The 25,123-nt window shown below is 43.1% G+C and overlaps 1 protein-coding gene across 3 annotated transcripts in view; it reads right to left on the minus strand.

Moving 5' to 3' along the window:
- Positions 1–25,123, minus strand: part of LEPR (leptin receptor) — a 38,686-nt gene that overhangs the window by 3,935 nt on the left and 9,628 nt on the right. For 2 of the 3 annotated variants that reach the window (XM_065673110.1, XM_065673109.1), the window contains exons 5-18: positions 19,440–19,645; positions 17,922–18,067; positions 17,111–17,255; positions 15,713–16,009; positions 15,428–15,545; positions 11,301–11,500; positions 9,671–9,819; positions 9,289–9,448; positions 9,126–9,208; positions 7,601–7,817; positions 6,069–6,251; positions 5,414–5,509; positions 4,448–4,550; positions 4,033–4,108 (exon numbers count right to left, since the gene is read on the minus strand). In XM_065673110.1, the coding sequence (XP_065529182.1) occupies positions 4,033–4,108; positions 4,448–4,550; positions 5,414–5,509; positions 6,069–6,251; positions 7,601–7,817; positions 9,126–9,208; positions 9,289–9,448; positions 9,671–9,819; positions 11,301–11,500; positions 15,428–15,545; positions 15,713–16,009; positions 17,111–17,255; positions 17,922–18,067; positions 19,440–19,645 (2,179 nt within the window). Of the gene's footprint in view, positions 1–4,032; positions 4,176–4,447; positions 4,551–5,413; positions 5,510–6,068; positions 6,252–7,600; positions 7,818–9,125; positions 9,209–9,288; positions 9,449–9,670; positions 9,820–11,300; positions 11,501–15,427; positions 15,546–15,712; positions 16,010–17,110; positions 17,256–17,921; positions 18,068–19,439; positions 19,646–25,123 lie in introns of those variants that run through there. The other variant, XM_065673111.1, reaches the window with a different exon arrangement.

Raw genomic sequence — 25,123 nt, forward strand, 5'->3', positions numbered from 1 at the left:
TCTGGTGAAAGTGATCTTCTCTCTCAGGGTTGCTCTGCATTGACACTGACACAACCACAGCCAACCAGTGTATACTGATTGCCCCCAATGACATTTCCAAACAGGAGACACATATTAACAGGAATCACAGAGTCCCAGCCTGGTTTGTGTTGGAAGGAACCTTAAAGCTCATCCAGTTCCAACCCCTGCCACGGGCAGGGACCCCTTCCACTGGAGTAGCTTGCTCCAAGCCCCTGTGTCCAACCTGGCCTTGAGCACTGCCAGGGATGGGGCAGCCACAGCTTCTCTGGGCACCCTGTGCCAGCGCCTCAGCACCCTCACAGACAAAAACTGCCCAAGAGCTCATCTCAATCTCCCTCCTGTCTGTTAAAAGGAAGCTTTTAACAACCAAACCCCCACATTTCCTTCCAATAGACCTGCCCTCCTACAAGCAGCATCCAGTTTATCTTCAACAGAGATGGTTTCTATTCCTCCCAAAACCTGTGTGCTCCTTCACACCAGCACTAGTATCTGCTCTTACAAATGCACAGAAAACACAAAGATAGATAATACTGCCTGCAAGGATTAAATACATTCCATTCAGAGGCAGATGTGCTGCTTGGCAAAGGCCACCATCTCTTCTTAAAACGTGTCACATCACTTTTTAAAACATGTCAGGTATTTAATCCGGTATTTAATCCAGTAAAACACATATTCCAATGTCCTGAGAAGATGTAGAACTCTTTCATCTCACAACTACTTAGTAAACTGGGAGAACAGTGCTGGATTTCCATAGCAGAAGCATGTGCAATATAATCTGGACACCAACTGTGTTAAACAACAGGCAAAATAGCTCCATACTTTGGAAAAGTCAGTCTTGGGTCACCAGCTCCCAAACTTTGCCCAGCAGATGAAACGAGATCCAACCAACCCAGGAATGTCAAACAAGGCTGTATTTTGCTCTCCTGCTCACTCTAGGGTTTAAGCTGTATTTGTCTCGGAAGCCCCAGGCTACCTCTGAGCTGGAAGCCTGAGCTGGGTTCAGGTCAGAATTACTTTGCACTCCAGCTGCTAAACACAGATATATCAAAATATGCTACTGGCCTAATTCTGCCATGACCAGATTTGAACTTTCCCATACATTGAACTCCACACATTGCAGATTAGCTGATGGACACAGCAGGATAATTTAGATACATGTGAGTCTTTGCAAGTTTAGTATTAATTTCCCTGTACAATAATATCTGTAGTTGTGTTTAAGTCATCTCTCCAACAGTACAGGAGACTAAAACATTACTATTTTATTGAGCAGATAAGAGGAATTTTTATGATTTTTGACATTATGCATACATGTAAAGGCTTGCCAGACGGAGTCTAGATGCAAGACCTGCCTGGTTTAGATTAGGATTCATAGGTTCATAGAATGGTTTGGGTTGGAAGGGACCTTAAACACCATCTTGCTGCTGCGAGCAATACAATCAGGATAAAATAGTCTACAGATGCAGTTCTGGAGTACCAAATGTGAGATATTGAATATACAGAGTAAGGATCAGATGATTTAATATGGCTGTGTACTGGGACAAGACAGGAGTTTCACATCAAATGCCTTCGGAATGACATCAGAAGTTCCCAGCAGTGGTATAAAGGCTATTTATGTAATCAGTGCTTATCACAGCTGAATAAAAATATCACATGTGAGCTGTACACTGCTTTTTGTCCAGGAACTTCCATCCACACATACAAAAAAGCAGGATCTGGCTCCAAAAAAACGGTTTCAAAGAACATGTGCCAGCCTTGGACACTCATGAGGGAGAGATGCCAACCTGAGGAAAGGCCCTGTGCGTTGGGTGCAGTTAATATTTCCCAGTGGGGTTAGTACAATGCATGGAAGAGGCGTGCGTCCTACTAGACAAGCTGTCAAAAAGCATGTCAAACTTCACTTCCTTTCATCTTCCATCATTTTTTCCCCACTATTATGGGGCCAGGCATATGGATATGGAGTGGGATCACCAGGGTGTCAGCTTCACCCTCCCTTCCTAGTTAGAACTTCATCAACTTTAATACCCTTATTTCAGCTCAACCAGTCAGTAAAGAGAATCATTTCCAATGTGCTAAATCCAGCATGTGAACTTCATGCCCCTCTGCAGGTGGGGACAATGAGGATTGTCATGAACTCCTTTTGCTATACATGAAGATCAGACAAATACAGTTGTGCTGGTGCTACTCATACCCCTGCAATTGAGATCTATTCACAGACTCCTTCCACCTACCACCAAAATTACATCTTCCTTTAGGATTTCTGGCCTCTTTTTCAAGTACAGATAAAATGTCAGAGATTATTCAGGCACCTGCACTGGGCTGGCTGCATGTTTAGATGATAGCAAATGAAGAAGCTGTATAAATAACACGCACATTGGTATTTCCAGGAAAAAGCAAGCAAATAAAAAGCTCAGTAAGGCACAAAACACACCCAGTTTCTGCATTCTCTGAGTTGCTGCTACACCCAAATGCATACAAAAAGCTCAAAAGACCATAATGGGACAACGAAGTACTTGTGTGAATAGAGATTTGATCACTTTGATGTGCCTGGAGTCAGTGGAAACTCCCAAGCTGACTCTCGATTAGAACAAACACTCAATTAGAACAAGAAACTACTTTCAAGTGGAGTTGGTAGCTGTAACTGGGCAGATCTTGCACTCAAGCTGGATAAATTCCAAACCAATCTGATGTCTCTGCTTCCTGGGCTGCATCCTAGGAAGGGCTGGGCTCTCCCAACTCCTTCTGAGAACTAGCGTTTGAAAGGATTCAGCCCTTTGCAAGTCTGCAGAACAGCAAAGAAAAGTTAAAACCACCAAATCCAAAGTCAGTGCTTCCGCCTGTGCAAGTGACAAACTGGGCTTGGTTTTGCTTCTAATTTTTTCAAGGGCATTTTAGATTTTTGACCAAGTTACTTCCAGGACTCATATTTAAACAACTCCATGTTGCTTCTGTGCTTCCTGTCTGCTGAATAGAAATATAACAGTCTTCTAACAGCTCTGCACAGAAAACCTGAAAGCTGGCCCAGTGGTTCAGCAGGCACTGATCATGATCAGACTTCAAAGAATGTCCATTCTCTCATAAATGAAATGAAAGGCTGAGAGAGCTGGGCTGGTTCAGCCTGGAGAAGAGAAGGCTCCTTAAAAGAAGACCTTAAAGCAGCTCCAGTGCCTAAAGGGGCTCCAGGAAACCTGGAGAGGGGCTTTGGACAAGGGCCTGTAGGGACAGGCCAAGGGGAATGGCTTGAACCTGCCCGAGGGGAGACTGAGGTGAGCTCTTAGGCAGAAGCTCTTCCCTGTGAGGGTGCTGAGGCGCTGGCACAGGGTGCCCAGAGAAGCTGTGGCTGCCCCATCCCTGGCAGTGTCCAAGGCCAGGTTGGACACAGGGGCTTGGAGCAACCTCTCTAGTGGAAGGTATCCCTGCCCATGGCAGGGGTTGGAGCTGGATGAGCTTTAAGGTCCCTTCCAACTGAAATCATGCTATGAAATAAAAGATGAGAAAAAGAAACCTTCATTGGGGAATGCAATTTAAATACCTGAAAAATCTTCTGCCATTAGATGCTCTTTTAGAAATAACAGGCCTGAATTTGGATTATTATCTCAGTGATTGCACAATGTTGGATGCTGGGACCGTGAGAAGCTTAGTCTACTGCTAAGCCCACATGAAGACTACGAACCACCACAGCGCCCGAATCACAGGCAGTTTATCCCAGCAAAGAATTTGGCCTTTGATACACTCGTGGCACTCGCTGAGGTGCACAAGCACTACATCCATGGGATTCTGCAACTGATTTAGTGATTGCCCTGAAATTTAAACACCAGCTACATTCAAAAGAGACGTCAGTCTCTGGTCCTGGCCTGGTTCCAGATGTCAGCTCTCTACAGCAAAGTGAAGTGCTGCACTGGTAACTTCAGAAGCTCAAGTGGCTTCATGCAGTAGATCAGGCAGGGTCTGGTCTACCCAACAGCAGTCAGAGCAGTGGGGTGGGGGAAAAGGCATCACTAGAGAAATACATACCTTCTGAAAATTAACTCCTTGTGCCCAGGAGCAGTTCTTGGGGTTTGGAACATCTTCCCAAAACAGCTTCTTCATTCTGAAACATGAGGTAAATCCTGGAGTTGGTACTGGTCTCATACTCTCTGTACTGCTCTCATTCCCCTCTGCTGTGTCAGAAAAGGAATCTGTGCAGTTTTATTTATCCAGAGCACTGTGACAATGACATTTTCACAAGGTAACAAGACCGCACTCAATTCTGGGTGCTGTATTCCACAGTTCACTGCCTTTCAGTACAGTACATCAAAAATATGCGTAAATAATCCCTAGCTTTCCCCAGAAATATCCTGCCCACCAGTTCAGCACTGAGGCATCCCCTAAGCTGCATCACCTTCTTCTGAAGGCCTCTGGGCTTTTGAGATGACAATGAACAACCCACCTTTGGTGTGAAATCAGCAGTGCTCCAAGCAACAAAACTGAGGTTGAAATGACTATTGGCAGAACCACATAGAGGTTGGCATTGTTCTCATTTTCATATCCAGCTGGAAATTAAAGGGATTCAGTTAATAATGCAGTCAAATTGTTTGTGTACAAGTAGTTTGCATCTAAATCATTGTCCATAGTTACCAGCAGGGCGAAGGAGGTGATCCTGCCCCTCTACTCTGCTCTTGTGAGACCTCACCTGGAGCATTGTGTGCAGTTCTGGTGTCCTCAATATAAAAAGGACATGAAACTGCTGGAACAAGTCCAGAGGAGGCCACGAGGATGATCAGGGGACTGGAGCACCTCCCGTATGAAGACAGGCTGAGGAAGTTGGGGCTGTTCAGCCTGGAGAAGAGAAGGCTGCGGGGAGACCTCATAGCAGCCTTCCAGTATCTGAAGGGGGCCTATAGGGATGCTGGGGAGGGACTCTTCGTCAGGGACTGTAGTGACAGGACAAGGGGTAACGGGTTAAAACTGAAACAGGGGAAGTTTAGATTGGAGATAAGGAGGAAATTCTTTCCTGTTAGGGTGGTGAGACACTGGAATGGGTTGCCCAGGGAGGCTGTGAGTGCTCCATCCCTGGCAGTGTTCAAGGCCAGGTTGGATGAAGCCTTGGGTGGGATGGTTTAGTGTGAGGTGTCCCTGCCCATGGCAGGGGGGTTGGAACTGGATGATCTTTAGGTCCTTTCCAACCCTAACTATTCTATGATTCTATGATTCTATGTTATATTACAATTATAATTACACACAGTTATATTACAATTATAATTACAAATATAATTAAAGTGACAATGTATACATATACAAATATAAATAAAACTGACATGTTTTTCTTGTAAGATAGAGGCTTCTCCTGCATTTAAATGTTACTTTTACAAGCTCCTATTTCATAAAGAACGTGGAGAAAGATCCTGTATGTCACCTTTGGTAAACTGATCCGTTGCTCTGGGTTTGCCAACTCCTCCAGCAAACACAGGATACAGGCTGAACTGGTACTTCTCAATCAGGATAAAGTGATCTGGAAGGAGAAAATCAACCTTCTGAATCACAACTATTATCCTACTTTCAAACAATCACCTCCACAGATGCTCTGGTCACGTATCAGAGCTCAGATCAGCACACAGAAGGGAATAATGAAAGCTGTCTTTTATAGATACATACTTTAATATCAGAAGATTAAACACATTAATCTATACAGGACAATATAGTATTATTCTGCCATGGAATTAACACCTTTATGGAGCTATTGTAACAATTTTTACGATTAAAGCCAAAATGCAAATGGAATGAACACATTAACTTAGATATTAGCTAGTGTATTCAATATTCCAGAGCTGATTTTTTTTGTATTGTCAAAAAATGAACACGCTCCTGAGCTTCAGTCTTTGTTAACCTGATTATAAATGCAGCAGTCAATCCTTTACAGTCAGTGCTCTAATGCTGATTAGGAATTGCTCTGCTGGTCCTTATCATAAATCAGAAACAGAGAGGGGGAAAAGGAATCACAGAGCTCAGTAATGTCCCATTTTGCTGCTCCATATTAACATAATATATTCTATTTTCCAGCGCACACTCACCATAAATGTAATATTTACTGATATTTGGAGGAACTCGCACCCATTTCATCTCCTCTTCTTTGTTAAGGTTCTTCCACTCAATAATAAAAGACATTACCACGTATATTGGAGGGGAGAGTGTCCAGATCAGAATCACACAAGTGCTGTTCACTGGGTAAGCACTGAGGGACCGCACAACACTCACTGACAGGGCAGAGAGAAACCATCCATGAGTGAGCAGAAGCAAGATGACGATGGGTTAAGGAAGAGAGGTGTCTACTGCAAACTACATGCATATGGGTGACTGCTATGGTTTCAGCACATGAACATAGTTATCATAGAATCCCAGACTGTTTTGGGCTGAAGGGACCTTACAGCTCATCCAGTTCCAACCCCTGCAACGGACAGGGACACCTTCCACTAGAGCAGCTTGCTCCAAGCCCCTGTGTCCAACCTGGCCTTGAGCACTGCCAGGGATGGGGCAGCCACAGCTTCTCTGGGCAACTTGTTCATTTATCATTTACTTGTTCAATTGTCTTCGATATAATAAAGCCAGGTCTCTAGCTCACATAAACGAGCATATTTCTCTTTAAGCCAGCACAGCTTGGTTCACACCAACTAGTCCTGAACATTAAACAGATCAAGTTTCTTACCAGACATCAAACAAACATCCTGATTCTCATGTGCACTTCCGTAACTATAACTCCTTAACAAAAAAACCTATCAACATGTACTGAACTGTCAACATTTATACAGCAAACACACTGAGAGCCCTGTAAGGTAAATCCTACTGATTCCAAGCAATACACCAAGGTAACAATCCAGCTGGACAAAGGCTTCCCATGACATCTGCTACCAACCACAGGGTTTCCAGAGCACATTTACACACAATATCAGAATGAATTTTATCCACAATAATGCTTTTAAAATAGCATTAGAGCAGAAAAGTTTTCCAAATAGGCTGCAGTGATGTTTCCCACAGCATACAGTTGCACGTGAATGTTACACAATTGAAGTATTTCAATGCAACAGGCTTTATTTCATTAGTAAAGCAGAGTGAATCAATAAAGCAGCTGAATCAATGAGAGGCTGCTTAGGAAGTAAAGCCAAACCCCTCAAACTATGTACTCTGGCAGCCCCTCAGGTGAGCAGCCAGAGAAATAAGACCATATATCATTTCGGAAACAACCAAACATTCCCTAGAAGGAATGTTGGGTGTTCCTAAGACAAAGTAGATGAAAGATCAGTCCTACAGCAAGAATTTCTTACTCTTTGATTAATTATTTTAGATTCTGCTAGTGGAAAGTAACAGACAACTCTTTTCCCAACCCAAAGGTCGTTAAGGTTTTCATGCAATGGAAATCTCATTTTTCAACTAGCTCTGTTGGTGAGATGCAGAATCTGTTTCCCATATACAGCTGAATGTATCATCACAGAACATTTTTTATCCTAAGAAAGAGAATTTGATTATAAAGTAAGCTTTGTCCAAAAGCATCACAACAATTCCCAGCATTTTCCACATCTCAAAATGGTCACTAATAGGTGTTTCTTACCTGTGCTCATTTGCTGGGATAGAGTTAAATTAAAATTAACTGAAGAAACTCCAACTGAATTCATGGCCAGAACAGTAATGGTGTGTGTGTGTTCAGTCCATGGAAATGAACAGGTAGTGCCATTGTCAACATACTCTGACCATGTGGTGTTTCCTGATGTCTGATGCTGTATAACGTATCGGCTCACACTGCACAAGGAGTGACTCTTCATCAGTGGCTGCAGCAAATATTGGCATGAATTAATCTCCCAGCCTTTGATTTCAGAAGCAAATGTTATTTGGGCAGAAGGCACCGTTCCAATGTTAAGAAAACATGATCCAGTAAAAATATTCTATAGGCTGTCTACTGTCCTTTTAGCAAAGGCTCTGTAGTCTATCTAAAGACTTAATTCCTTCTATCTCCCTCCCTAAGAGCTGACACAGTTCCTTGCTGTCTTTCCAGGGGGAAAAAGAGGGCACAAGGAAATACAAACTTTCAGGCTCCTTTAGTAACTCACTGTTTCACATTCAGTCTTTTTCAGGACTGAGAAAACAGAACAGATGACTGCACACTACACATGGGCAAACAGGAGTGAGTAGTCATGGATATGTTTTTTTCTCTGTCCTGTGTTAACCTGTTCACTGTGCCCAGTTTACGTGCAGTTGTAGTGGTGTTTGTACAGGCAGCTCCCTAGGAGTCAGTGGCACATTCTGCTCAGGCATCTCAGTCAGCAGAACTTGGCAGCTAAAGACTGCACCTCATTCTAAATTGCAGTCTGTGATTCCACATTACTCTTTCTTCTGAGTGTTGAGAGCAAATTGCATTTTAAGTCTCTGTTTCATGGCATTTGTGTAACTAACACTGAAAGTACAGGTCTCCACACAAAGGCAAGGAAACTTGTAGCTTGCCTGGAGATCTGGGGGCTTTCCTGTAGTGAGGACTGTAAGATATCAGGAGCAACAGGATGCTCCCCATGGCTGTGATGCAGCCCCATGTACAGTTCAACACGGCTGTGATGCAGGTAACTGGACCTCAGATGGGTCCACTCTACAGACATCAGTTCAGGAGGTTGGCCTGTGAGCTCCCCAAGTGTGGAACATGCCTGCGGCCAGTGCATGTCTCATCCAACTCACAACCAACCACACAGTACTAGGAAAGTTCTTGTCCTACTGCATTACTGTGAACTTGGTAATGATTAGGGTACAAGATTAGCTCAACATGTGCCAGCAAGGTGCAGGAGAGAATAAAGAGAATAAAACCAGAAGGGAGTAAAGTCCAACACAAGCTGATTGAGCAAAGAAGACAAACCCACTTCCCACTGTATCACAGTATTACAGTCAATATTCACCAGCAACCTCCACTTGCCTCCAGTATTAGCCAAGCAAGAGGTAATAACTCAAAAGAAGTCACATCCCAAGTGAAGCCCCATAAGCAGTGACTGCCCAGCTTTACCTCCCAGGGAAGCATGCTCATCATGCTCCCTTTCTGGCAATTCTACCCATGGGTTTTGGATCAAAGTGAAAGACCAAAATGGAATTGTTCTCACCTTCCACAACAGTGTAACATTCTTCTGCCTCCTTGCTGGATCTTCAGTAATAATCCTCCAAAATTCAGGGCCCTGTAAGGGAGCTGCAGTTTTGAAAGAACAGTGTCACTCTTCGGTCTGAAGCTGCACAGACCCAAAGAATGCACTCTGAAAGCACAAGTACCTTTAATATCTTTTACAAGGGTATAGGCTGATCTGCTCCAGTTGCTCCAGTAGCCTGACCCATCCAGCTCCCTGCACCGGACCTGAACAACATACTCAACACAAAGGTTTTGAACTTCTATCACAGCTGATCTTGTGGGTGCACTTGAAACTTCATAAAGCTGTAATAGAAGTCAAAACAGGCTGAGTAAGAACAAAAGGCTGTTTTAGCATCTGTCAGAGTCAGAATTCCTGAAAATGAATCCAGTGAGAAAGTGAATTAATCTGTAACATAACCATTATAACCATGATTCACTGCATGCCACAAATTCCACCTAAACCCAGTTAACACACTCAGTGACAACACTGCATCAACCCATGATCTAGATTAAAAGAGACAGTACCTCCCACATCATTTCCTCCCTGTTCACAGCATACCGAATCTGAAATTTCAGATCACTGTTTGCAAACAGAGGGTTTGTCCAGCTCACGTTCAGCAGCCCAACATTCCTGGTGAGTTCTGCTTTAACATTGGAGGGAGGAAGCAGCTTCACTAGAAAATGGAAAGAAAAAGAAAGGTTATAAGGCCTGCAAGGACATTCCTCGTTAAACCCACTCATCCTGGGTTATTTTCTTCTGCCCTGAGTGTGGCAGGTATCACATTGTGGCTTCTGCCATCCCAAGTAAAGCTGGACTAGAATGTAAATATAACCATTCACCTACCCAGGCTGGCTGGGCTATTCTCTGCAGACAGAGCATTGCTGACTGAGAAAGACAATGCTTGTCAATGGGAAATTCATTCTGATTTTGACCCAAAGTAAAATCACCAAAGAAAATCTTAAGTTGAAATCTCAAAATCAAAGTTTCTGACAGAATAAGCATTTCATTTAGTAACAAAATAATCATCCATGGACAAGTTTCAATACATTTCATTTTAAACCAAACCCCAATAGCTTATATTGGTGCCAGCACCTTGTACCTCCCCTGGTACAAACAGCAAATGATTTTATACATATAAAAATATATATAAAACTTGTTTTGGCTCATCAGATGGTGAGTGAGGAGAAAACAACAAAACTAGTAAAATAAGCTTTCAATTTTGGGTGGTGCTAGAATGAATCTGGTTTGGTTTACCACGACACAGAGCACCTTTCATCCAGTGTAGGTCAACTCTACTGCTTTCAAGTGATGACTTGAATAAACCAGGCTCCTGAAGTTCTGCTACAACTCCTCACTGTGCAGCACTGTCCAAAGCAAGCACCTCCATCCAAAAGGGCACAGCCAACTGAGAGCACAGCCGTGCCCACTCCAGACTAACACTACAGCTGCTCTCCACATACATAATAGATGTGTTTTATTATTCTGCTTTATTTCATGTAGCACTTCTGTGCTCCAGCTGCCATGTTTTCTCTGTACATATTGTCCAATTTTGTGTCCAAAAAAGAGAGTCTAATGAATGCTCTGAGTCACAGAGCAGATAATAAGTGTTTTCACATTTTGCAATGTTTCAAAACACTCAAACACTGCCCCTGCCTCTTGCTTTTATACAAATTTAAGTGCTCTGTGTCACAAAAGAAGCTTTGCAAATACATGCAAGAGCATGAGCAGTCCCTATGATTGTAAGTGAACAGGTAACTGTGTAACACATATAGTGCTGCATCAAAGTATAAACTACTTAAAGACTTCAGAAACATAACCAAGAACCTTCAAAATGAGACTTTGTTCCTAAATCTAATCCTTGCATCTTCTATACATCTCTTTGCAAAACTCCCTATAGTATAAACACACAAAACTGGATGTTTCATGTTCTAGGTATTAGCTGCAGCTACAATCTGCTCCTATGCCAAGCAAAGGTATGGAAATATCATTTAATCCAAAGTCTTTTAGAAGAGAATATCAAAGCTTTTATGTGCTTATGTTCTTTCCACAATCTAATTGAGTTAAAATGCTATGAAGAAGTACTTTACCTATACCATATAAGGAATGAAATCCAAGGTCACAAGTGAAGAAAGACGTGCACGAATCTGGACCTACCCACATCAGCTGGAACGACACAAGTTGGTGAGGATTCAAGTGTTCCTAGTAAGTGCTTAAATTCTATCCACATGGTATATCCAGATAAAAGAAAAATAGGCTGAAATGTGCACTCATAAGAATGGTTCTTCTGCAAATTACATTCTTTCACCTCTGATTTTGGAGATGTACTTGGAAAGTCGGAACAATAAATTCTGCTCCTTAAAAGAGAGAAAAACCACATTCAGTCAACACACTGCAACTATAAGCTGCCTGTGGCATCAGTAAAATAGAACTCTGAAGGCAATTAAAATAAGTGGTGTCACTGGAACCATCTGGGGTTTTCTGATGATTATTTGGAAAGATCTTGAACTTGAATCTGCACAAAATGGATAAATAATATTGCAGTTTTACTCCTCCAAGCTTTGGCTCTTAGACTGAACAAAGCAAAACATGAAGGCTCTCCCCTGTGGAAATCTTCTGATAAGAAACTAACTACAGGAAGAAGGAGGTACAACAAGAGCAGGCACCAACAAATACTGATAAATTATAGAATCCCAGACTGGTTTGGCTTGGAAGACAATAAAAAGTTCATGCAGTTCCAACCCACTACCACGGGCAGGGACCCCTTCCACTAGAGCAGGTTGCTCCAAGCCCCTGTGTCCAACCTGGCCTTGAGCACTGCCAGGGATGGGGCAGCCACAGCTTCTCTGGGCACCCTGTGCCAGCGCCTCAGCACCCTCACAGGGAAGAGCTTCTGTCTAAGAGCTCAGCTCAGTCTCCCCTCAATCTAAATCACGTTCCTTGAGCGGTGTTTATTAGCAATACACATAGCACGGCAGATCTCCAGCCAAGAATTGACTCCAGCTGAGAATATGGCTTTCAAAACAGCAAAGGGCATCCAGGGGAAGGCTGCCACATGGATCAGTCAGGCAGTGAAGTCTCCAGGAGATGGAAATCCCATAAAAAAATATCAGTTCTGGAGGGTGCTATTGAAATACCACATACAGACAGTATCTCATCTGGCAACAGAAGAGAGGAGAGCTGGACTCTGGGTAAAATAGCACCGGACACTTTATCAGTGATGGAAAGTGTTCAAATTCCTCCTAATTTTTCCTAAGCTTCGTGGTCAGCTTAGATTTGTGGTGAGAGTGGCCAGATAGGGATTAGTTATCCAACTGAACCACAGAAGTTACACTGAGCTGAATCTCTTCCTGTCCACACAGCTAATAGTGATTAGATTGGTGCCTTGTGCTTTGAAGATTCAGCTCGGCATTCCCTGGATTTACAGGATGATCATCTCTGCACTGTTTCTGTTGGCAGCACTGGCTGTAAAGGAAGATGTAGTTACAACCCAACCAAAACAAGACACCAAGAGCAAAGCTATCACACCAATGTACTGCAGAACACTGGCTTTCATCTGCAGGACATAATTGCATCAGTCACTAAGAAGAATAGCTGTGGGCTCCTGGAAAACCAGATGTGTCTGATGGTGATGTGACACATCTGACTTTCAACTTTTACCATGAGGACTTGCTATGTCTAAGCAAACACCAGCAATTCCTGCATACTTGTGGTGTCTCTTACAAAAAAGTTAGGTAATTAAAACCCCTGTTTCATTTGGTTTCAAAATTCATATTCTTTTTCTGTATTTTTGCTCCCAATACGTAACAGAATCTTATACAAATAACAGTGGTGATTCTGCCTCTCTGCTGCGCTCTGGGGAGACCCCCCCTGCAGCCCTGATCCAGCTCTGGGGCAGCAGCACAAGAGGGACGTGGAGCTGCTGGAGTGAGCGCAGAGGAGGCCACAGAGGTGTTGCGAGGGCTGGAGCAGCTCTGCTCTGGAGCCAGGCTGAGAGAGCTGGGCTGGGGCAGCCTGGAGAAGAGAAGGCTCCTGAAGGGGAGACCTGAGAGCAGCTCCAGTGCCTAAAGGGGCTGCAGGAAACCTGGAGAGGGGCTTGGGACAAGGGCCTGTAGGGACAGGCCAAGGGGAATGGCTTGAACCTGCCCGAGGGGAGACTGAGCTGAGCTCTTAGGCAGAAGCTCTTCCCTGTGAGGGTGCTGAGGCGCTGGCACAGGGTGCCCAGAGAAGCTGTGGCTGCCCCATCCCTGGCAGTGCTCAAGGCCAGGCTGGACACAGGGGCTTGGAGCAAGCTGCTCCCGCGGAAGGGGTCCCTGCCCGTGGCAGGGGTTGGAACTGCATGAGCTTTAAGGTCACTTCCAGCCCAAATCATTCCACGATTCTATCATATTGGTATTCTCATAAGTGTACATTTTCAAACGTCTTAAACTGTATGGAAATCACTACATGAATGGGGTCCCCCATTATTTATTTGCTTTATTTTTCCTCTGTCAGATCCTACTATTAACAAACAAATAAAATCCCAAAGAAAGATCACAGCAAATACCAGCTTCTGAGCAGCATTTTCACTCTGTATTAAAGTTCACTGTTTGATCTACCAAACTGTAACAAATGCACGAGGTATCACCTCCTGCTAGAAAAGAACATTTTTAAATAAACCTGATCAGGTAAAAAGTGGGAATAAAAAGCTTGGCAAGAGCAGCATGGGTTTTATTTCAAGCTCCCTGCTCAGCTGCACACTCATTACATTCATATTTTTGAAGACAGTTTAAGCAAAACCTACCTTAGCAGCCAGTTAGTCACTAATCCTGCCCTAAAAACCTCCACATGCAATCTCAGGCATCCCAGTTCTTACTTTAATACAGAAAACGCTGAGAAATATTCACCTTGGTACTACAATAGTATGCCTCCAACAGAGAAGACAGTTCAGCTTCCCAAAGGATTGGACCCTCACGGCTGCTTTAAGCTTGTGTGCCAAAACTCTGCATATCAGGTCCAGCAGAACAGTGAAACTAAAGACATTTTCTTAGGAAGGGGTGTCTGTCTGTCTTGTTTCTATAAAGACTAATACAGTTCTAGAAAACTCCAAAGTATTAGTCCAATATATTAGTGTATCTGAAGGATTTTTTTTTAGTTTCATGGTAAACCAACACTATCAGAGGCAGTATTTGTGCACATGAATGAAGATAAGGATGATCACAGCACTGGTTTAATACTCAGGTTTGTATTTTGCAAGCAGGAATGTTTGTTCTACATCCCAGTTCTCCTGCTCTTCCCCAGACAGACAAAATTAGACCACCTAAATGAAAACACCTGAAAAACACCTGAAAACTAAGAATTGCTCTGGCCACCAAAAATACTACCTACCTTCATAAAGCAGTATTCCCTTTATGAACTAAGATTTGATTTTCTCTATATAAGTAAGACTTTTTCCATCTTGAATGGAAGAAGCTTTTTCACAGAATGCGTGTTACACACTTGGGTATCTATGGTCCGCCTTCTAAACATATATCATAGAATCCTATAATAGTTTGGGCTGGAAGGGACCTTAAAGCTCACCCAGCTCCAACCCCTGCCACGGGCAGGGACCCCTTCCGCGGGAGCAGCTTGCTCCAAGCCCCTGTGTCCAACCTGGCCTTGAGCACTGCCAGGGATGGGGCAGCCACAGCTTCTCTGGGCACCCTGTGCCAGCGCCTCAGCACCCTCACAGGGAAGAGTTTCTGCCTAAGAGCTCAGCTCAGTCTCCCCTCGGGCAGGTTCAAGCCATTCCCCTTGGCCTGGCCCTACAGGCCCTTGTCCCAAGCCCCTCTCCAGGTTCCCTGCAGCCCCTTTAGGCACTGGAGCTGCTCTCAGGTCTCCCCTTCAGGAGCCTTCTCTTCTCCAGGCTGCCCCAGCCCAGCTCTCTCAGCCTGGCTCCAGAGCAGAGCTGCTACAGCCCTCACAGCAGCTCCATGGCCTCCTCTGCGCTCACTCCAACAGCTCCATGTCCCCCTTGTGCTGTTGCCCCAGAGCTGGATCAGGGCTGCAGGGGGGGCCTCCCCAGAGCACAGCAGAGGGCAGGATCCCCCCTCCCTGAGCTGCTGCTCACACTCTGGGGGTGCAGCCCAGCGTATGGTTGGCAGTACAAATAGTTAATACCTGTGGATTTCCAGGAGGGAAAAATTTCAGCTTACAGGAGCTAAGGATGTTTTATAATTACATCTATTCAGAATTCTTTGCTGTAATAGTATTTCCAGAGCAACACTTCCCAAACATAATGAGTGCATTAACAGCTATATACACACCTGTGGTATCTTAACTGCAAGGAACTCCCCAGGAGCACAGTGTTTGGGTTTGCAGACCATCTGCAAGTCATTTTAGTTAAGTACCCATCCGTTTCACAGGTGATATTAATATTCACATCTGATTAAAACACATGGAAAGTTCAGATTAATGAAGATATAAGTGTTTGTATAAAAACATTTATTACAACTGCTCAATAAAATCTAACTGGAGCTTACAATGGAGATATTCTGATCTTACGATTCAAAGGCAGTGAAATGATAATTTAAAATCATCTGGAATCTTACCTACTACATATAATTCAGCGTATCTATGATGACATTCCCTATTTTGATGACAACAGTACAATGCGTTATAGAAGAAACTTCCTCTAGGTTTTGTTGCTTTCAAGTTGAAAAGAGTAACTTTGCTTACACGGTCATTCACAAGCGTATACTGACTTTGTGGGATTTCTTCTACTAAGTTCAGCCACCAGACAATCTTCTTGGATGCTACAAGCTTGGTTGTATTTTTGTAGATGCAATGAAAGGAAACATTAGAACCAACACTGGTCAGTAGCTTAGGAGGGAAGTACAGGACTTGAGCTACACAGAAGGGGAAAAAGGGGGAAAAATATCAATTGAGATTAGAATCCATGCAAAAATACCCATAAAGGAAGATACAATACAAAAATATTAACATTATCCAGGTGTATTTCTACATTTCCTACTTCTTAATTACTAGGAGAGGGTCAGGAATGAGCCTTTGACTGTCTCACTCAATAACTGACATTTGTAAATTCTGCTAAATATCTTTAATATCCTCAGGCAAACCTGAATTAAATGAGCAGAAATCACCGGAGGCTCCAGTGAAAGCAATACACAGCAGCACAAGGGAAAAAGGGAATCATAGGAGCTGCTGTAAATTAAATCTCAGGAAACCAGATTAACACTGCTGCTTTCCACTCAGCCAACTTAAGGCACCAGGTCAGCTTATTCAAATGTTGCAAGTAGTACTTGCAAGATAGAAAGGGTTTGCTTCCATAACTCATCTCAAAAAGACAGTCAACACATAAAATCGTAAAATTGAGAGAGGATCCAAATAAGAGAAGAACAATGTTTGGGTTTGGAGGAGTGAGGGGGGAATAATCATCTGACTCTTTGAACCCTGCAGGGTCTTGAAATCATGTTAGCTGAAGCATTAGCTGAAGCTGAAGCATGGGCTTGTGCAGCTTGCAGAAGGTTTGGAGAGACCTAAGAGCAGCTCACAGTGTCTAAAGGGGCTACAAGAAACCTGGGGAGGGGCTTGGGACAAGGGCCTGTAGGGACAGGCCAAGGGGAATGGCTTGAACCTGCCCGAGGGGAGACTGAGCTGAGCTCTTAGGCAGAAGCTCTTCCCTGTGAGGGTGCTGAGGCGCTGGCACAGGGTGCCCAGAGAAGCTGTGGCTGCCCCATCCCTGACAGTGCTCAAGGCCAGGTTGGACACAGGGGCTTGGAGCAAGCTGCTCCAGTGGAAGGGGTCCCTGCCCATGGGGAGCCAGAAGCAGAAAGGGAAAGTACTTTCATGGGATTTTTCAGCTCAACTCATGCCTGCTGTACCTTCCTAGTATAATACATGCTCTCAAATACTCATTCCACAAAACAAACCAAACTGGGAAGTGTATTCTATTCCAAAACACTGCACATAAGTGACCGCATGAGACCTACCTCCCAAGTTGAGGTTGTATGGTGTGCTCCAGTCACTCCAGAACCCCGGACCATGATGATTCCTGCACCGCACTTGAACTAAGTATGAAGACCCAAGCAGTGTATTGTTTATGGCCAGTGAGGTTTCCAGAGCAACTTGAACCATCTGTGGGATTATCAGAAGCCATTATTATTGTATAATGAAACAGGACAAAGAAAGACAGAGGGAACCAAAACAGTCTAGAGAGTAGGTTTTAGGTGCCAATTTCAGCAAAAAAAGGTTTCTTCTTTAAATCTATGTAAATCCAAATATGGTAGATATTGCACGACCCTGTAGAAAACAAGTTATTTCATTATGAACTCCTAAATAACAGCTCCTTTTTATTGCAGAGACAGTTGTGTGGTAGCAACAGGAAAAAGCAATTCACTAATAAAAGCTATAAATATTTAACTTATCATGGAATTTGGGGGTTGCTGAAAAGAAAGACCTTTGCTTTTAGACTTCACAGAGTCTAGTATTTCATCCAAAAAGAAAGATGGGAGTTTGTGTGTAAGACCCAAAAGGAGATGGGTCTTGTATCAGTGTAGTGTCTCTGCTGGTATAGCAGATGTCAAGTCGAGCTCACCAGCACACTGCTGACGTTTACCAGGGTCTGCTGGACACACCGGCTCAGTGTGCCATGCCCAGCTCCACCAGACCAGCCACTGCCTAAGGAGAGTTCTCAACCCACCAGATCTACTTGCCCAAGGACAAGGAGGGTGCTAAGAAATCCTGGGCTCCATAGAAACCCACCAACCTGCACTGTAAAATACATGAGCAGAGCTGACTCACCTGCCAACTGTTTTGACCTGAGTTTGCAGAGATCTTCACTTCATACTGAAGTGGGTATGGCATCAACAAAGGGTCAGACCAGCAGATCTTCATTTGACCTTCCTCTGTCATTTCTAGATGCAGGTTCAAAGGAGGTTCAGGCTTGACTGCAGACAAATTAATTGACAAGTTTACCACTAACCTGATTGCCTGTGACTGCTGATGGCAATGGGTCTTTTCCATGCCACTTCTTTGAACTCAGTTTCCAAGAGCTTCTCTACAGCTGGTGTATGACACACTAATGTGTAATATCACTGGAAAAGTGCACCCTGGCACTGTTACAGTTAGCAGGACATGCTGTTTGACCCGATGTTTGCCTTAAAACTGCATTCATTTCTTGCCTTGGGCCATGATTCTCCCCATTAACCAAACATTAATGTACCTGTTTTGCTGCAAAGAGGACTGAGAGGGATGAGAGTGCTGAGCAAAGCAATTTGCTCAGCTCCTGAAGAGACAGGAGATAATGTCCTCATATCGTACACAAAGAATTGCTAGATACTCCCATGCCTTCCACAGTGCTTATGGCTATGAAAAAAAGTCTCCAGGAGAGCTACATTAGGGCAAAATAAAAAGGAGGGTTTCAGAAATTTCCCAGGAGGATGAACAGAACACTCTGGAGAGGGAAATGGATGGGCAATTTAGAATGATCATCAGGATTACATTCACTCCTCATCAGACAAAGGCAGGGAGCCTTGATCCTGCTTTTACCTGTTGCTGAGACCTTTTCAAATCACTATTTAAGTACAGTGTCCTTTGGCTCACCTTGTCCTCATTCACAGCTCCATGTTTGATTATATAACATATAATGTTATGCAAGTTCTAAATACACTTTACTAAGTGGCACAAACTAATTATGTTATCTTAACTTATTCTGTTTGCAAAGCACATCCTTTAGGAATAATTTTATATAACTCCTATTATTTCCCCCCACAGCTGACCAATTCCCCACCTTTTTGAAATCTGTCAAGATTTGCAATAACTGTGCATATTGGATAGCAACACATATCAAAGTCATAATATCAGTAGAGTTTTAACTTGATTAAATACAGAGTAATGGATTTGGAAATAGCTGGAAAACACTGGCACTGGTAATGCGTAAGGAAGAAAGCATCAGGACAACAGAGCTGCTTGAGAGAAGAGGGAGTTTTATTTGCTAAGTCACTTTAGGAACAGTTCCACCTGCTTTTTAATTGAAGTCTTCACAACATAGAGAACCTCCACCATTGCCCCAGACTCAGGCACAGAGAGGTCTGAATTAGAACTGAAAGCTGAAGCACATTGGCAGCATGGCCTTTGCTCAGTTTGGTTTTGTACCAGAGCCCAGAGAGGCATTAAAAGGCTAGGAAATGTGTACAGCACCACCCTGAGCAAGTGAGACAGCACCAGGATGCCTGTTCCTGTTCTGTGTCCTCCTTCTCCAAAAGAGACATTCTGCTGCTGTCCTCCATTCAAAACTATTTCAAATATAGTTGTACTTACCTATGTCTATGGGCTTGACTGACATCAAAGGTGACCACAGAGGTGTAACACCAACCATCATCTTCAGCCACATGATGTAAGTGTAGTTGAGTCTCAGGGCAGGCACACAGCACTCACACCCATCATACTCACTGCAGTCACACTGTGCAGCCGCGACAGTCCCCTTCAGAAAGCTCGTAGATACATCCCCCAGAGACAGCTCTGACCTGCAAGGGAAGAAGCAAACCGTAAACCAAGCCAGCATCTCAGCAGAGTTTGTCCATCTGGATAAGGCTTATTGATAAAAAAGGAAAATAACGAAAAAGGTAAAAAAGTGAATAATCGCAACCAATTGCTTTTGCTTTGCTGCTTCTCCTTTTTGAAATGGTTTCCAACTTGTTAAGATGCCTTCATGAAAAACATTCCTAAGATTTTACTTTAAAACAGATGTGTCACAATCTTAGATGATACCTGTAGTTCAGTCAGACTAGTTTCTGATTCCTGATGGTAACTGTTACTACATACATCTCAGGCACTCAAAGTTAGTTTACCTTACAGTAGACTAACAGCCCACCACCACCCTCACAGAGATTATGTTCCAGTTCCTATTCATGAGGCACTGAAATGAAATCTAAACAATTTAACATCCCTTTCAGCTTCTGCTACAATGAAGCGTTACAAGTAATAGAATAAGCAACCATTTTTCAAGTGAAAAACAAGTTTTGAAGTAAAAGGCTAAAGAACTCCACCATTCAGAGCAAGTTTTAGTTCTCATTTTCAACAACTTACAGTACTTGAAACAAAAAGACATCCAAGTCTTCCAAAAGTCTTAACATTGTGCAGTTAATTCCAAGAGAAGGCTTTATTCTCATTTCTCTGTCACAGATATTCTTTAGGCTCTTTCAAACTCAGATGCATGTTTATGGTGCACTGCAGGTATTCAGTGACACAGACCTCCTTAAGGTAGGGAATTTAATAGCATGAATACTTTGGCCAAACTTCTCACGGCAGCAAAGCCAAGACAAATCCTGAGAGTTAAACCATCCTGGATTCTTTCCTGATTTTGACATTTCATCCTTATAACAAAAATCTTGTGTTTTAAATTGTTCTGAAGTGATTCTGGAATTGTTTCTGTATAGTAAAGGGTTTGTGTTACTTATTCAGAGAAAGCAATTGAAGTTAATGGAATAAGAACCTTTCTGTGAAACTGCCACATAGTTTTAGAGTTGGTGTGACTCACTGTAACACTTGAATTCAGGGAGGGCAGAGAACTCTACACTGGAAAAGAAGAAAGGACAAGATTTTCTGCTTTGATTTAGTGGATTTGGTGTATAGTACATTTAACGGACTGGAGAGCACAAGGGAAATGGGAATGATTCACTGATCCCGATGCCATCAACTGCCCTACTTAAAAAAGAAAAGGTCAGAACCTGAGGAAGGGTTGGAAGTGAGCAAAGGGATGATGAATTATGGGGAAGAGCCTGTGTGAATCACACTGACTGGGACTGAAAGGAAACCTGCAATGAGCACACACGGATCCTCTGGCATCAGGGCCAACTCCCCTCATCATTCACTGATGCCCACACACACACATTATGCATCCACCTTGTATTTAGGATACTCTTTGAAGCCGTTTCTTTTTACCAGGACCCATAGAATTTAGGACAGGAGAATTATGGAGCCTTATACTGATGGTATCTGGCAAACACAGTGCTTTTAAATTACTTGGAATATTTTTGGTTTTCTAGTTGTGGCTCCACTTCTTTCTCTGAATTTCCTTTCAAAGACTTCGCAGAATTGTCTTTAAAGTTTCCCTGCCTTGTATTGCTGATCGCAGATGTTATTAGTCTCAAAAAACCCACAATCAATCCGTAAGAATGTAGGCTTCTCATCAAACCATGTCTTTAATCCAATCTATCTGGAAAGCAGTTACCATACCATCACTGCCCCAGCTTTCTCCTAATCGTTACTTCAACTTTTAACTGTCAAACTGAGCTTATCTGCACCCAGATGAGTCTCAGTGCACAGGAAGGGAAGTGCTAGAAAGCTCCTCCCAGTAATATGTTGTGCCATTATGTTTCAAAGGCCACTTGTTTGTGAGTAACCAGGAATGGGATGTTATTTCTCCCTGTTCCCACCAAACAAACCTTTTCATAGAATCCTAGGCCATTTAGTTCCATGGGCAGAGACACCTTTCACTAGAGCAGGTTGCTCCAAGCCCCATCCAACCTGGCCTTGAACACTGCCACGGATGGGGAAGCCCATTTCATTGCTTTACTGTATAAAATGCTGTGGGTAGGGATTCAAGCGTAACTGGAGGAGCAGCCATGGCTCCAGGCCAGGCAGGTCTTCCACTCCTATGTGACAGAGAATTACCAGTATCTCATTTCTCTGCTCTAGACTTCTCTTCCAGCTCAGTACCTTTGCAGGCAGCCAGGGCACAGATGGGAGAAAGACCAAGCTATGCCAGGTCTGCTGCTGGAGGAGGATATCCAGACACAAGAGCAGAGTAATAAGCTTTGCATTCCCATGGACTGGCAAGATACAGGGACCATCTCAACAGATCAATGAAGGATATAACCATGAGGACCCCACATCAACTTATTCCAACTTGCTAAGCTTGGCCTAAATGCATGAGACCTGATCACAAGCAAAACAACAGAAAGCCAAAGTGCTTTGGAGATCAACAGTAGCCTGGGACTGCATGAGCAGCCCATCATCTTCAGTTTGGCTGCAGAGGGATCCTGTCACACAATACCCATCCTTCCTAATCTTTACATACTGGCTTTAGAGAAGCTTATGCTTATAAAGCCCTCACAAGTTCAGGAGAAGTCAGTGCCTTCATTCCATAGAATGAGAGGAGATATCTCGGGTAAGCCTAAAATAAAGCAATAGACTATTAAAAACTGGAGTTTTCCATCACACTTGCAGCACACTGACTTGGAGGAGCTATAAATCCCTGTTCAACAAGCACTTTACATCATGCAGCACTGATCACATCTAAGCCAGACCCAAATTGTGGAGGGGGGGAGGAAAGACAGAGGGCATATAAAATACGTAAGTGCATACTATGTCCTCACTCAGTTTTATAGTGCTGACTGATGGAATTGGAGGGATTTGTCTTGGCACAGAGAGAAAAGCATGAACAAAATAGGAACTGAGCATATGGACTTCTGAGAAGGGATTACCAGAGCCCACCTCTGAGATCCAACAGCAAACTAGTGAACTAGACTTCAGTTTTAATGGCTAGCAGAGAAGGGAGGGACAATGAGCAAAGACAATGCGACTTTAAGCTGGAAACATGGGACTAAAGCATAAGACACTGCAGAAGAGGACAAAAATAAGTAACTACTGCATGCCCTGAACCCCAGAAGTCATTAACATTGCAACAAGGGCATGTGTCCAAGGCCTGCTTTTCTTCTCCACTCCAAACACTGCACAGAGAATTCTCTCAGTCAACACCTTAAGTTAACACCTCCTAGGTGGTTTATATTTTGGTGCACAGTTCAACCACGCTTCGGAAGGTGGTGGTACTGCTGCTGAATTAACCTGTGGCAAACTTGGAGACTTTAAATCAGACCATGCAGAATGTCTTTGCTGAATTTCAATCAGTTTCTTGCAATTGGAACACCAGAAACAAAAGGTCAGAATTGTTTTAGGAAGAAACACATGAACTTGTATAATTCCTCTGATTTCAGGAAAGGCAGAACACCACTTTCAGGCAGCTATACTGAAACATATCAGAAATACAGGAATTGCAAGCCCTTTATTGGGCAATTTCTTTCTTAGGAATTGATGGAACAAAGCTGTCTGGGGCTTTAAGGATATTCAATAAGATATCTCAATGTATTTGATAGACAGTAGCTCTAGCACAAGACTGATTTGAACAAGCTGTCCCATTAAACTGCAGAACACCTGATGGCTGCCTGGCTGCTGAGAGGGTAAGTCTCTAATGCAAGGTTAATGTTCTCCAGCTGAAGAAGGGTCTATGTGTAACTGATGCACTCAACTAAGCCATCAGCTTCCAGGCAAATTGCATGATTTCTCCTTAAAAACATGGTAGCTTAGGCAGACAACTAAAGGAAAGCCTCAAAGGTACTTCAAATAGGTCTGAGATATCAGTTCATCATATATATCACCATCTGCTGAAAGGGCAAATTATAATCAGTCTCAAAATTAAACTAGAAGCATTCATCTGTGTCACTACAAAAGGATCCCTAAGGCAAAGTGATTTTAGTTGATGTAATTAACCATCAAGGTTTACAGCATTCCTAGAATACATACAACTGGAAAGCACATTCACTTTTGGTGGAAAAATCAGCCTCATTTGTCTACTTAAGCTGCAGAATAATCCTCCTCCCAAAGACATGCTGCTAGGGAAGGTAAAAGCCCTGTCCTTACTTCTTATAGAATGTACTGTGATAGCACTGCTTTGGACAGAAGAAAACATTTCCTATTTAAAGTAACTTGGTATCATTTAGAAGCAGAATGTGTAAAATAAAAGGATGCTACTTTCATGCTGAAAAAATTAAAAGCTGCTGAGGACTTCAGCTTTTTTGTTGTAGATTCTTCTAGGTCATTTTTTTGTGCATTGCCTGTCCTGTATGTGAGAATTCTGGCTTGATCTCCAGACTCCCAGGGAGAAACACATGCCAGGAATGCATATTTTTAAAACTGGAATGTTTTCAAGGTATTTTGGCTGATGTGACTAAAATGTCAAGGTATCAGCAAGACAACAGGGAAAGCTGTCACCTCACCAAAACCTCAACTGCTTTGCTAGCTGATCCCCCAGAAGACAGGGCCCTGAAAAGATAAATATGAATATGAAATCTGGGGAGTGAAGTAAGTTCTCCCATGTGAGTGCCTGTGCTGCACCTCAGCTCTGCAGCACAAAGTAATCAAAGACAGTAATGCTACAAAGTCTCTGGTGAGTCTAAAGCGGCTGCCCTCACAAATTGCATGACACTGAATGCCCTTCCTCATATAAAGAGCCTGTTCATCCCAGCTTGGACTCAAATCCCTTGTTCCATGGATGTTAGGCATACCAGAAAAATTCAATAGAGAGATTACCACACTAGGATTAGTGGCAAAGATCTTTCTATTGCAGTTGAGACTGGATGGAACGAGGCAAAGTCAGATCTACTTCTCCTACAAACACACAGAATCAGAAATCAAAGTAATGGGGGGCACTGGAAACAGGAACCAACTCAAAATCTGATTTCAGCTTTGAAGTAGTATGTCAACTAAACACCTACAGTTATTACTAGTTAATACACCTGCTTCTACCCTGACTTCAGGGGCAATTTGTGTGATATCCGGCTTTTAAAGTAGAAGTCATCACCTGTAAATTCAGCTAATTCACCCATTGATGTTTAACCTGTTTCCTAAGTCTGTGTGTTCAACCCATTCCTTCCAATTTATCAGTAATTCAGAACAATCTGTGTGGCTTCATAAGTAGAATCAAATGGATCTTTTTGTGATAAGTTCAGGCAGGTCATGTACAAGATCTGCCCATACACCAGCCAGGATGATGACTATCTATTGCCATCCCAGAATGTATTTACCACAGTGACAACTGCACAGGTGGGTGTCTCTCAGAGGCATCAACATGATCAGAGTAGCATTTGGCATTGTATTAATATTAAATAGTGTAATTACTTCAAGAGAGAGAACATTATGGTCAAAAGTGTAAAAAAGGCAGAACC

The sequence above is a fragment of the Lathamus discolor genome, chromosome 3, assembly GCF_037157495.1.
Source record: "Lathamus discolor isolate bLatDis1 chromosome 3, bLatDis1.hap1, whole genome shotgun sequence".
Classification (NCBI taxonomy): domain Eukaryota; kingdom Metazoa; phylum Chordata; class Aves; order Psittaciformes; family Psittacidae; genus Lathamus; species Lathamus discolor.